This window comes from Condylura cristata, unplaced genomic scaffold (genome assembly GCF_000260355.1).
Source record: "Condylura cristata isolate star-nosed mole 26May11 unplaced genomic scaffold, ConCri1.0 scaffold00019, whole genome shotgun sequence".
In the NCBI taxonomy this organism is placed as follows: Eukaryota; Metazoa; Chordata; class Mammalia; order Eulipotyphla; family Talpidae; genus Condylura; species Condylura cristata.
This window is the reverse complement of record NW_004567120.1, coordinates 8,636,979-8,652,235: the sequence shown is the minus strand read 5'-3', so window position 1 is coordinate 8,652,235 and position 15,257 is coordinate 8,636,979. Positions and strand designations below refer to the sequence as shown.

Sequence of the window (15,257 nt, the reverse complement as noted above, 5' to 3'; positions counted from 1 at the left end):
GCCAGTCTTGATACAGCACATGAATTCTAATGTTAGTCTCCTTTATTTAAACAAAATTAAGTTCTGTGCTCTCTGCCAAGGGTAGTTTACAAATTATTGCTTTCTTCAACACTACCACACACTGCAATAACATTGAGAAAGATAATGTATTTTTAAGAATTGCAATTACCATAAAGGCATTAGTTCTGTAGCTCGACCAGACAGGTTTAATACATGCTTTCCTGGCTTTATTCCTAAATCTGTCACCAAAAATGCTTTTTAAGGTGCTACATGACCAGGGCTGACACTAATTCAGCCAAATATAATTTACAGTGGAAAAATGTCTTAATTCTGTATGTAGGTCTGATTGTCCTTTTACACTCTTGATTTTGGTATTACAACCTTATTTCCAACAAACAAGAAATAGATGATATCAGTTGTGTAAAAGTCAAGGGATTTAAGAGCCTTACACTTGTTAATTTATGTAGCAATCTGTGAGAGTAGAGCTTAAACTTGAAACCATGACAACCTTAAATGGCATAAGATTCATCTCAATTGCCACCTTCAGGCCCAGCAGGGCATTCTTTAGTTTCCAAGAGAAGACAAATTTTGCTTTTCTACTTTTTCCTTTTCACTTTTCGGAATTTTTCCTTCTAGCCCCACTTACTGGAGGATACTGTTTTGCATGTGCTTTTGTCTGAAAGAGTCAGGGCTTATGGTATATCAATTATGTGCTAGAAAAAGCCAGAAAAAGGTTAATGGAATATGCCTATACTTTAAAAAGAAAAGCTGGTCTGGAATATAATTAACTAGGTAGAATCTATACCAACCTAGTAGGCTTCTCAACAGAAATTCCTCTGAATATATATAGTTTCAACAAAATATCAAATTATTCTAAACAGGTATAGCAGAATTTACAACATTAATATCTGTAAGCTGTTAAATGGTTTTAACTCAGAAATGATTTAAACATTCATCTTAAGTGCTTAACATTTACTGTCATGAGTATTTTATTGAATAAAATGGTTTTTATATATGAAGTCTGAGAGAGCAGAACATACATATTTTGGTTTTCTTTCTACATATAAAGATTATCACCACCAACAAAACAGTGTACAGAACAGATATTGCTATGTTCATATAATATAAATAAATAGCATTTGGTGATTCAAATTGACTAATTTTAGCTATTTAAAAACCACAAAAGGGCCCTCCCTGGTGGTGCAGATGGTTAAAGCACTGCACTGAGAAGCTAAAGCCACTTCCGCATGAGTTCGATTCCCACCTGCCCCAGAGGTGACCACATTGTTGTGGCAGACCTCTCCTGACCCACCTGCTGCTCCCCTCAGCAGTGTACTTAGTAGATCTGCCTGTTCTGCTCCCCACTCTGTCTCTGGTGAAGCCTCTCACCGCCCCTGAGCCTCTGGCCTATACCCCAGTTCTGTATTTACAAATAAATAAATCTTTAAAAAAAAAACACACACAAAAATATCACTAAAGCATAATTAGAATTCAATACTGAGGAACATTTGTTTAGGGGTATTGAGTATGCTAATGGTTGTACTTATATTAATTCATTTTTAATACTATATACTATTCTAACATATGACTAAATCTAATTCTTGTCATAGTTTCCTGTTGAAAATTCCCATTGTTTCATTTGGGGGGGGGGTAATGGAGCAGGGGGTTATTATTACTAGTATTATAGATAACTGCTGTGAACATTCTATAACTCTAGTAAAATATACAGGAAATAAAGTTTATCATTTAACCACTAACTGTACAATTAAATGGCATTACATTATTTACATAGTTCATGTAGCACAGTTTCTTTTAAAATAAGCATGATAATGTTTTCCACAGTGGCTGTGTCATTTACATTACACCAGCAATGAACAAAGGCAATACTTCTCTACACCCTGGTCAATAATTTTCATTTTCTGATTTTTTGACAGTATCAATACTAATGGCTATGAAGTGGTATGTCATTCTGGTTTCATTTGCATTTCCCTAATGAGAAGTGATGTACAGCATATTTTCATGTGTTTGTTGGCCATCTGTATATCCTCCTCAGATAAATGTCTATCAAAGTCTTTTGCCCAATTTTTAATTGGGCTGCCTGATTGTTATTGTTGCTATAGTATATAAATTTCTGGTTACTAATTCCACATCAGGTATGCTATTAAAAATATTCTTGCTGATTTTTTGGGTTCTTTTCTTACTCTGTTGATAGTATCCTTTGATGCTAGGGTCATTCTTGTACATGCCTCTAGGATTCTTATCTAACAATTTATCCAGAGAATATACCAGGTTGACAATTGTGGATACTATTAAATGTTTAGTGATAATACCCAATTGATTACAAAGTAGAGATACATTGTTCACTCTTCTCAACAGTTCCCTTGATCCATACTTACTTATGCTTGATATCATAATATAAAATTGTGCCAACCTCATGGATACGAAGTGCTATTTCATGGTAGATAATAGTAGATATGAATGCTAGTGATACGGATACTTAGTCTCTTTTAAAATAAAAACTTTTCACATGACATAGAATTCCCAGGTCTAGGTATTTATGAAAGTCATCTTCATAAATGCTAATAGACAAAAAGTAGAATCAACCCAAATATCCAACAACTAATAAAATGGGAATAAACTGTGGTATGGTATATTATTCCACAATGAAATATTACTTAATAATAAAAATGAACTACTGATGGGCCCTCCCCAGTGGCACAATGGGTTAAAGCACAGCACTATGAAGTTACTACAACTACTGCAACACAAGTTCGATCCCCTGCCAGGGAGGTGACCCACATGACATGGCAGTCCTCTCCTGACCCACCTGCTGCTCCCCTCAGCAGTGTATTTCAGTACTGCCTGTTCTGCTCCCCACTCTGTCACTGGTGAATTCCCTCACCCCCCCCACACCTCTGGTCTGTACCCCAGTTCTGTATGCATTTTTTTTTTCAACAAAATGATCTACTGACAATACAGTAAGTGAAGGAACACATACCAAACATGTGGTAACAAAAATGATTTTAAATAATGAGATGATTCTATCCATATGAAATTCTAGAAAAAGGAAAAACTATAGTGACAAGAAAAAAATCAGTAATATCTGTAGTTGCCTGAGTTGGGTTGGGGAATGACCACAAAGAGGTATTAGGACCACAGATTGATGGAATTTTCTCCTATCTTAGTTATAATAGAGGTTGCACAAATGTATATAAATAGCAAAATTCTTGAAACAATATATTCATAAATGAGTATATTTTATTATATGCCAATTACACTGTGGTGAAGTTACTTTTAAAAGTTACATTTAAGGACCCTCCCTTGTGGCACAAAAGGGTTAAAGTGCAGTACTATGCAGCTATACCTAGCCACTGCAACAGGAAGTTCAATTCCCCAGCCAGGGAGCTGATCCACAAGGGGGAACTGACCCACACAGCTCAGCAGTTTATTTCAGTAGACCTGTCTGTTCAGTTCCCCTCTCTGTCTCTGCTGAATCCTCTCAAACCCCCACACCCTTCGTACTTCTGACCTATACCCCAGCTCTAGTATGCATAAATAAAATCTTTTTTAAAAAAGTTATCCTCAACTGGTAATTCCCAAAAGTGCAACGCAAGGAATCCTCAACCAGGTCAGGGTTTTAAAGGGCTGCACTTCCCCCTGCAGATGGTTTTTATACTAACCATCTTCATTTCTATTTAATTTGCCCTCAAAATAACATAAAGTTCATTTGCTAAAAATATATTATTTCACTTTCCACCCAATTAGTAACATATAATAGTAATATAATACTACATTTACATTACCACTTTTGAACAGGTACTGATCAACTTTGTCCAAAACTTTGAAAAATAATTGAATGTTAATGCTTTGCAATTGCATCTATGATAAAAGTCAGGAAAAGCAAAATTTAAGAAATTGGGGGATCAGACACAAAAATAAGTTGTAAAAAAGGCTGGTCTTGTGCTTTTCCTTTCTAAACAAGTAGAGCAGTTTTACAGTATGTTCTATTAGCTAATGGAATACTTTATTACTGCATTAATTAGTTAAGTAGTGTTAACAAAACAGATTGTTCCTTGAGTATATTATTATATAAATATCATCCCCTCTTCTTATTTTCTCCCATATCTCTCTTTTTTTTTTAATCTTTTCTTTAAGGATTTATTTTATTATTTATGCATACAAGAGCTGGTGTGCAGGCTAGAAGTGTGGAAAGTGAGAGTGTTCACCAGAGACAGGGTGGGGAAAAGAACAGGCAGATTAACTGCAATACACTGCTGAGCAGAGATCTGCTACACCTTGTGGGTCAGCTCCCTGGCCAAGGATCAAACTCCTGCTGCAGTAGCTGCTGAGAGCTTCACAGTGCTGATGCTTAACCCCTTGAGCCAACAGGCAGGCTCTTTTCTCTTGTTTTCTAATTACAGTACTCCTCCTCATGAACTAGGTGTGTATATTACATTTCTCTTTATCCCTGCAAAGCAGCTAGTACAGGAATCCTCAGAAAGTATGGACTCAATAAATGTGCAAATTTGCCACCTTATTATTAGCTAAGAAAATATTTATATGTATATAAACCACTCCTATATTTATTAAAATTATCATAGGAATAACAATGTTTAATTTTAAAGCTTATTTTGGAATTTTATAATGTTCCTTCTACTGTTATCAGTTCCCCTTCTAGAAGTTATGCCTTGCTTTCATTAGTATGGCTTCATTTGACAGGAAAATCAGCTTGTAGGATGATCGATCACATTCAGTCACAGCAGTCACATTTTTTGTGTGAACAACAGTCTCATACTGGGTCGAAATCCCCCTTGAACAGAGCTTTGGTAGAATAAAAAGGCATTTGTTTTCAAACTTAGTAATTATATTCACTAAATGCTGTTCATGTTGTCAACTTTTCCCTACTGTGAGAATTACAAAATCAGTCATAAGATTAAATTCAGAAAACGACTATAGCAATTCACAAAATACTAAGCCAGCTGGGTTCATTTAAATCCCCCATGGAAACAGTCTTTGTGGTGAACCAAGTAAGATCTAGAGCTGGTCCCATAAATCATCTCTCTTTTTTTTGTTTGCTCCAGTGCCGGGATTGTTTATTGCCACCCCTAATATATGGGGGACTCATCTAAAACCAAAAAAAGGGGGTATTTTTTGTAAACTAGAGAACTATTCATCTCTGCTAGCTACACTACCCAACAGAACAGTTAACTGTATCTTCTACTGTTTACTCACAATGACTGCTGACAAGTATTATTACATCGTGGCACTGAGTTGGTTGTGATGGTTGTGATTTTTGTGTCAGCGTGCAAGGATACAGTCTCAAAAATTAAAGAAAATATAAATGTGTGTTTTTTGGATTCCTTGAAATGCATCTGTAGTTAATGAGTCATAAGCTACAAATTACAACCTTCACTATAATTCTATATACAAATACATATTGTTGGATTTTTAGTCACAAATACTGGCAGAAGATAATGAGCAATTCTAACTTTGCATTTTCAAATGTTCTTCACAATTTCATCAATTTATATATAAGAAGTAAATTTAACTCAAACCTGTTTCTCTCAGATCATCCAGTTTGAAAACCATTCCAGATTCTTTGTTTCACTTTCCTCCCCATTTTTTATGTCTCTCAATCTCAGTCTCTCTCTCTCTCTCCACATTCGTACACATACACACATTTTTGATTGAGCTGGCTTTAAAGTTCCATTTTCCTGATCTTTCCAATAATATAAAATTTTCAAAAATCAGAATCTCTTCCATAACTAAAAGGTAATGTGGTTGCATGGAGAGTAAAATTATTAGGCATAGGCAGTACACAAAGCAAGTGTGTAGATGTAATATATTTGTATCAGCTTACACAGCAAATTCTCTAGCCCTATCATAAGCAGATTTGACTTCAACATATAAAATCAGAGATAGCCACATATGCAACATAATATCAATTATGGGCTGTGTGTGTGTGTGTATGTGTGTGTGTGTAAAGGACTTCATACTTTAACATATAAAAGTAAAATAGACAGAAAAACTGGTGGGAAAAAAAGTGCCCAAAGCCATCAGTACTGAAAAGGAATACTAATCAAGTTTGCATCAGACAAATTGCATTTACAAACTATTGTTCCCTAGAGAATTTAATAAACTGAAAATTGGGGGAGTATAATGAAGTTTTCACACAGCCTAAACTATAGCATTATAAATGTGATAATATCTAAACAGATGTAATCAAATTCTGAGAAAACAAACAAGTGTTGCTTTTAATGTATTAGCTGACTAATTTGCACCAATAAATGTAAATTAATGAATATATCAACTTAGAGAAAAATCTTTAAATAAGCCCATGGGACCTCTGTATTTTTAGACACAAGTTAGAGAATAAAGGTGTGAGTTTATTACTTTTAATCAGAGCTCGAGTTTTTAAAACAATGCATGCTGGTACTTACTTTTATAACTGTACCAACTTGATTAAGTACATCTATAAAACTGGTTAATTCCTGTGCCCTACATGATTATATAGTTTTACCCCAGAGACAGAGTAAGTTAGCCTTTTCTCCCTTCTCATTTGTGTAAAGTAGGTTACAGAAAATAAGACATTTATTAATATGAAACTGGAAAATGTGTGACCATTTGGAAAGACAGAGTACCATTTTAGGAGAGAGAACTGCTGAAGTCAGAAAAGTACATACTACACCAGCATCAAGCTTCCTTTCTACCTAAGGAATCAGTCTACATGTGCAGCCCACTATTGTATGTAGAGATATTTAAAGTAGGTCAATATTGAGACTATGTATCTTACATCTCAGAAGTGGGAAAAGACCTGCTTTTCAAACTGAAAGACAAATATTCAAAGCACATACTACTGTGTTCACAAGATTACAAAATCAGGGAGCCATGATTATATGTCTCCAACTTTTAGAAGACTGTATTTTTAAGGAAGAGACACTCAGAAATAATCTTTTGTTCTGATTATAAATGACATGAAGGTTATTGGAGGTGAGGAATTTGCACTGGATTTTTGAGCTGGTATCCAAGCATCATGATTACTGGACCAATAAAACTATCAAAACAATCTTTCATAATTACCATTTGCTTACATTCACAAGTCTATATGCATGGATTAAAACTATGCGCTTTAAGATATATGAGTAACATGGGAATTAAAGGACTTTAAGAAATAAATGACTTTAGTATGAATGTTTGTTATTTGAAATTTATAAGTTTGGGTATATTGATTTACTTTAAGAAATGTAGGAAACAAAAACCCAAGACACGATTACAGAAACTGAATCTAAAATGTCACCACTGGCTTAGTGCCGCAACAGCACGATATTCATCATTTAAGCTCAAGAAACTACTCAGTGGTTCTCAATGATGAGAGCCCATTAAGCGCAATACAGTAAAACACAATGGACTTAAATAAAGGTCAACCATCAAATAAGCTGAACAAAGGAAACCATTTAAAATTAAGAAAGATATCCTGTCCTTATGTCATTCTATGGCGCTTGGTTAATGCAGAGGTCAAAAATGGTGAATGTTCTTGCTTCAGTGTAATACAATCAGGTATAGACAAACGCTTAAATTGAAATTTTTGTTTCCATTCGCCATGAATTATGAATACATGGTATGGAGTGTCACTATGTTATATGAGGACATTTTAAACACAAAGTAACATGAATGAGCTCCCCTGGATTTTTCTGTAACACTGAATCTCACCATTGATTACAACCACTGACAAGAGTGATTGCTGACTGAAAACTCTTTGCTGCAAATAGCCCCAAAGTAAGGAAATTTAAGGAACCACAGGAATAAAAAGTAAAGTTTGGAGAAAAAAAAAAAACACCTAACCCTAACCTTCCAACCAATGCCATGTTTAAGAGAGTACAGTCCTCACTTCCACAGAATTTGTCCAATATAACTTATACCCTTTAAAGCAATTTTCTTCTCAGCATATTATCAAATATGTTTCCTCCAACTTCAAGTGATACCAAATACTGTCCTGTAAGAAAAAGCGTATTTCAGTGAAGCAAAGGAGGCACCCAAAACTAAAAAGAGATTGACCTACTGGAGTAATTTGCTTGAGTTCTAGGAAAAGTTGGATTCCTAACACTGCCTCTGTCACGGAATGAGATTGGGGTCTAGGGAGAGCACCACGACCAGTCCAGGAAGCTATAGACACACATCGCGTAGGCTGCATGCACACACCATATGGCTAATAACGTTTTCTTTGGACTAAAACCCTAGCTTTAAACTGAGAGTCCTGCCCTGCTGATGTCCGCAAGTGTGCAGGACACTGACACCATCAGAAGTACCAGGGTGAAAATAACCAGGAAGCTGATAACTAGTTCTGGGAACCGAACATGACAAAACTAGGAACAGCAATTGTGACGGGCTGTTCTGACTGGCTTTTTGCTTATGATCCATTTTCTTTCTGTAACTTTGTATAAAAAGGCCAGATTGAGATGACATAGCAGAATGGCCCCTTCAGGATGCTACGCCCACTGTTGTCTCAGATCAGTGATTAAGGCAAAATGGTTTCTGCAGGATGAAATGCCCACCATTATCAGATTGCGGACTAGCTATCTAAATAAACACTCTTCTTACAGTTCCAATTCCTGACTCTGCTCATTGGCATCTTTAGTGACAGGCAGGAGAAACTGATATTTCTCTGGCAACCAATGCTCCTGGGTAGGTCAGCAATCTAGACGGCAGATACTCATTTGTAAAATATCAGAGCAACAGCCAACCTCACCTATCCAAAAGTCGATATGCTTTGAGATCCTGTGCATACAATGCCACATGACAGCTCTATAACTATTCAGATCATTAGTTGCTATCTTATTACAAATACATAGACACTAATTCCTGGATACTTTAAAATCTACTAAAGAAAGAGAAATTTTCTATTAATATACCTACAATCACTTTGAAATAAATTTGAATTTTAAAAAAAGGTAATTTTTATATCAGAGTCAATAAAAATCATGCGGTTCCCCCATTTTCAGACCTCTGTAAAGTGGCAAAGTTAATTCTAGTATGCTTCCTTGACATGAGTCACTACAATTAAACCTTCTTTTACATGTCTAAGTGTGAGCAAGGTTTTAGATGCAGGAAACATAAATTTAAGCCCAACATGGATATTTGGTAGTATTTTAATCTTGGAAAAATTACACAACCCCAGTGGACTTCAGATTTCTGATTTAAAAAAGGCCATCATCATAATTAACTACCCTGAATCACAAGGAAAATACTACTAATAAAAAGGCAGGCAACCAAATATGTGGAATATTGAACAAGATTTCTGATATTTCTTAGAGTGCTTTTTAGTACACACTGTAGTGGTTATTTTCTAAAATATCTTTGGCTTTAAATAATAGTCCCATATTTATTTATTAACCCATATTTGAGGATGGATTGGTAGTTTATATTTATGCAAATAATGTGTTTTTATATCTTTACAAATAAATCATAGTAAAATGTTACAATTACATATTCTATGCTTTTGCTGGTAGAAATATGCCATTTATATCTGTAGGGAACTAAATTTTCTCTTTCAAAAGTTAACACATAGAAAAAAAAAGTTAACACATAGGCTGAACATGACTAACAATTCCTTTATTTAATCAAATTTTTTGGCTTTCATTCAACATTTACAATACATATTGGGAATATATGTAGAATCAAACCTGCACACAAACTCCACACACTCTGGCTTTTGTGAAAGAGATAGATAAAATAATTATACTAAAGTGTTGACAGTTCTATAATAATTTTTCTTAATATGTGTAGTGGAAACCAGAGAAGAAATGAAGGGCAAAAATTAGATGGAGAAGCTTGATAGAGGAAACTATATAGAAGGCAGAAGACACTGTTTCACTTAAACATGTTGTGTGCGAGAGGGAGAAATTAGAAGGAAATGACATGTCTAGTTCCATAACTGAAGTGACCAACAATGTACCTTATTGGCACTGTCCCGATTTTAGCACCCAAATTACCTACATCCTGGGAATACTTCAGACCTGGGCAAACCAGGGAAGGTGGTCATTCTATCCAGCTTAATGAACTGACCATCACAAACTGAATTGTGTGCCTCCCTCCCCAATCCCCATGCTTAAGGTCTAACCCCAAGGTTCTGTATTTGTTGATCAGCCTTTTAAGGAGGTACTGATTAAGGTTCAATTAGGTCATAAAGGTCATAAAGGTTGGGTCCTCATTGGATTAGCATTCTTATATGAGGGAGATAAACCAGCATTTTCTTAAGCAGTTGCTCTGTCTTAATTCAAATCATTTCAGCTAAAAATTGACGTAGTAAAATATTTAGAGTAAGGATAGGACTATTTAATTAGGGCTTAGATTTTTTTTTCCTAAATAACATACTTCCAAATTTTACTTTCTTAAACAAGGCCATTTTTCCTTACTTATTTCAAGATCCTTTTGCTCTAATTTTCCAGTATTGCCCACTCCCATTCCCATCACCTAAGATTTCTCCCTCTTATGAAGTCATGTTAATCCAAATGTAATACTAATGGTCATTAATTTTTTTGTACTTTGTGGCATTATATAACAGTCTGTACATGCATTTCCTGGCTATGTAACTATAACATTAGCTTCTTAAGGTTTCTATGTGGTTCCTTTTCAGTCTGTGCCCCTGAGGTAAATACCTTCCTGTTGTGTTTTGCCTTTGTTTGAGCCTGCCAGTTACCTTCTATCATTGGCCCCTAATTTTGGTATCTTTATCTTTGGTCTACAGTGACTGATCTTCCACTGACATAGTCTTAGTACCATCAGTCAAGGCTCTTTACAATCTTTGGACAAGGGTTTTTTTTTTCTTATCTACACTATGTCAATCAGACAACAATTATAATTAGAATCAAAAACAGGGGAATGGAGCAGGAAAATATTCACAGCTAATATGCACCAAAGAGAGCATCCTAACAAGACTTTCCATTTACTCCTGTACCTATATTCTGTAAGTTGCCACAGTTACTGTTCATTTAAAGGACAAGATGTCCAGCCATTACTGGTTTGGGCCAAACCATTTTATATCCTTCCAACAAATTTATTCTGTTTTTGACGTAAGTTAAACAGAGTCACCTTCTGTTGCTTGCAAACAAAGGTCTTTATATCTGCTATACCCCCAAATCCTAGGGTTTAGGAAGTGCTCAGTATCTTTAAATATTTTGTTCTTATGTAGATCATATATGTTATTATATGTGGAAAACAATACCAACAATTTACCATGAAGTATACTGTTGCTATTGGCTAGAAATTTAATAATCAACAAGAAGGCAAAGCACAAAATAACACTGGAAATAACTTTTTATCACAGTTCAAAACCTATCCTATCTTTGATGACTCAGAGTAATAGTTCACTGCTGCATACTATGAAAGCATTTTGTGGTGTGGGTGAATCTTATAGTAATGGTGCCTTTTAGTGATAGGTGGAATTTAGATTTACCCAACTGTTTTACTTTTCTTCCCAAATATTATAGGGGCAAATTGTGACCATCTGAATTTTCAATATTACTTTACTATACGAAATATCTGTTAAATTTAACTACTTATATAATATGATGGTTCCCTTTCAACTAGGTGAACATTTTCTCATACTCTGTAGATTCTTGTGAAAAGCCATGGATTACAGCCTTAAATTCACTTAGAATGGAAATTATAATTAGAAAAATTTAGGTGCATCAGTGATATCATTTTAAAAGCATAATCAATACTCTACAAGGAAAGTTCCCTCTGCACTGTTTAAGGAAGAAAAATTCACTAAGAAAATCAACCAAGTATATTTTATAGTAAAACTGGTATAAACTGCAATTCCAACTAAGTAGATACCAGTGGTCAGTTAATTCAGTTACCAGTAGATTATAAACCTAGGCTAACTATTTCTATGTGCTCAGTAAACTTCTCTCACTTTATAGACACTTAAATCAACTCAGAATCCATTCTATTCCAAGAACATGCTTTAATCCTAGATTTAATGCAACTACCATGCATATATATGATATCCCCGTTTCTTAATGAGAAGTATTTCCCTGAAGATGAGAATCCTGAGAAGTATGGGGGATGTTTTAAAGATTCACTTCTTTCTCTTTTAGAATACCTACTACTACATGATAGTATTTCCCGCAAGATTTTTTTTTACTTTCTTTTATTTGAAGCTGGCAAAAATCTTTGTGCTGAATCCTTTGAGCATACCTCTAGTGATAGATGTCAGATCAGTGTTGTGTGGAAGAACTTTTATTTGACAGGTAGATGACAGGAAGAAGCCTTTCTCAAAAATAGAAGATGTAACTATAAAATCCTTCTGTGAGATTAATATAATCTTTTGCTCTATGATTGAATGACGTATTCTTGCTTCAAATAACTTATTTCATGTAATTAAATTGAAGCATGAAATAACACACAAAAGATACATTTATTCAAATTAAGATGGTTTTAAATGGCTTACTTCAAATATATGTGAAAGAGTATAAGACCTACATTTCTAAAGATATTTTCTTTTAATTTTGAATTTCTTTATAATCATAAACCAAGAAAACTTTACTCATGTAGCATAAAGTCTAAACAGGGAGCATTTTGGTAAGAAATGACTTTGTGAGTGTTGGACTATAGTATTTGCTAACAAAAATGCCCTCAATATTTGGTTTTATTTTCCAAATCCTGGTATGGTTTATGCCACCTTATTACCAGCAATACCTTATTTGCTCTGCCTTTATCACAGAACTTCACATGTCCCTGAATATCTAAAAAGGAGAATATAAAAATACGGTTTTTTGGACAAAATCTAGCATTTCAGCTGATCTTCCTTGCTTTTGTTCCTTACACCATTTGAAAATCAATCAGGAATAAACAGATACTCAACAATTCTCTTTTATATCTTATTATCTACAAATGTTATTCTTTATATCATTCTGGGTGAGAAAAAAACAGGAACAAATATTGCTTGAAATATACTAAATAAAATACTAGTCCAGTGCATTTAATATACATCTATTTAATGCACGAAGAGAAAGTAAGTTCACATCCACTCTTTGATCTCGGATTATCTTTATAGTACATTTCAAGAACTATCTGAAGTTCGCCTATGTTTTTAGATCTAAGAGTAAAAAAAGTGAAAGAGTGGTGAGATGTCACAGACAGATTGCTTGTGTTTCATTTATTTTTGTCTCTAGTTTTCTTACAGGCCTTCACCGCAGTCTTTTCAGATTTCTCACTGTAACAGACATTTTCCTTGAATAAGGTGGTTTGCTCTATCTTAGTAATGGACATATGTGATCATGTATTTTGTTTACTTTTTGCAAAAATTAAATCGTAAAAGTAACCGTGAAATAGCTGAATGAAAAATAAAATGACTATCACATTATTTTTTTAATTTTAATGTGCTAGATACATAGTGTTAGCTTAGTAACATAATATTATTCAACAATAGCATATATTGTTATCTTAGAGAGAATAAGTAAAGCATTTGAATTTCTCACTATTTACCTAACTAGACTTAGCAGCTCAAATACTTTCTGAGAGATGTACAGTAAGTACAAAGGATCTGAAATATAAGATTTCTTCCATTTTATAAAACTATTTCTTTTAAATCTAGAAACTCCAGGTATATTTGATTAGTAAGAGTTTAGAATTAAACTATGAAGGACTGACATAGTCTTTTGGTTATCACTGCAATATTTCTAAAAATTAAGATATAAAGCAAATACCATATAATTCATTCTTTTAAAGTTACATACTTTTTCAATTTAGCTACTATAGTGCTATGTTATTTAGTGTGACCCTCTCATAGATGAGATTATTTTCATAAATTAGCATCACAAAATGTCACCTTACCTTACAAAGGAAGTTGATCTTAAAACCAAAAGACTGGGCATTTCTTGATCCTGAGTTCATGTAGTTTCCAACCAAAAGAACTAACTCTAAAAGTTTGTAAAAGCTTTCACTTTTCTTCAATTCTTCACATGCAAGGGTTACTGCTATGATGCTTGGTTTAATGTTGTTTACATGTTCTTCAAATGTGAGCTTGAAAAGAATGCCATTGAGACGCGGCTGCAACATTTTCACTGAGCTCATCTGTAAAATATAAAATTCTCTATCAGAACATACATTTAAAGCCAGTTATTTCTGACTATTTACTTCTCTGTAAAAATAATTTACATGTAAAATTTCTGCATAAAATGAATTTTCGCTGGGTTATAACATTCATTTTTGCTTGCTTTAGCCAGTCTAAAGAGACATCTATCAAAGCTTAAAAGATATTTAACTGTTCAGTATTAAACAATAAATTGTCTTCATGGCATTTAGAAAATGACATTGAAGCTAAACAGTTGCTATTTGCTAAGTGCATAATCATTAGCCATCAAAAGCAGTTAAATTGCCAAAAATCTGTACCAGAGGTGAACAAAATTTATAAATGCAAAACTGAATGAATAGTTGGTCCACAGGTAAAACATGTACTTGATGACAGAAAATACGTGCAATTGCATTTCTAAGAAATTATCTATTCATTATGCTGTTTGAAATCCAAAGACTAGATATGATTAAGCATTTAATAATTTTTAGACCTATAATTTCTCTTCAGAAGCTATACGAAATATTTATATATGCTCTAAAGAATTTCACCTACTTGACAGATGTTGATGTTAAATAATTAGGTTATGGCAAAATCATATTAACTTAATTTCAAGTACATTATTCAAGAATTCTATATTAGTTTTCTTGAAAAGCAGTTCAACTTAGGTTTTAATGACTTGCTTCATAGTATTGAGTTGATGCACATTTTACAGATGCATCTATATTCTCTTTCACATGGCTCCTACATTAATAATTCTTTTAGCCTTTAATTTCCTATAATTCCAAATAACTTATTTTCATTTTCCAAATGAATTCAGGGAGGAGGCAGTGAGAGGGTACACATATATGCAAGCACACAGCATGAAAAGGAATTATTAACAGTCCTAATGATGTTAAAATTTTGCCTGTAAAGCATAATTTCAATACAAATACTAGGCACAGATTACACATCTGTAGATGACATTAAAAGAATTTGCCAGCATCAATAGATGTTCTTACACCACAAATTATTTTTCAAAAGTAGCAAAAGTGCTGCTGAATGGATCATACCTGCTCTAACACAGAGCAAGATATATATTATGTTGGGATTCTCACTTACCCCCCACCACAACCTTTTTTTATATGATCAGGGTAAGAGACAAACCATCTTATTGTTAATTCAGTACCTGTGTGCTAAGTAA

The 15,257-nt window shown here is 34.0% G+C and overlaps 1 protein-coding gene across 1 annotated transcript in view; it reads right to left on the bottom strand.

Moving 5' to 3' along the window:
* DIAPH2 (diaphanous-related formin 2) overlaps positions 1-15,257 on the bottom strand; it is an 831,186-nt gene that overhangs the window by 420,812 nt on the left and 395,117 nt on the right. The window contains exon 21 of the mRNA XM_004685633.2: positions 13,837-14,076. Within this exon, the coding sequence (XP_004685690.1) occupies positions 13,837-14,076 (240 nt within the window). The remainder of the gene's footprint in view (positions 1-13,836; positions 14,077-15,257) is intronic.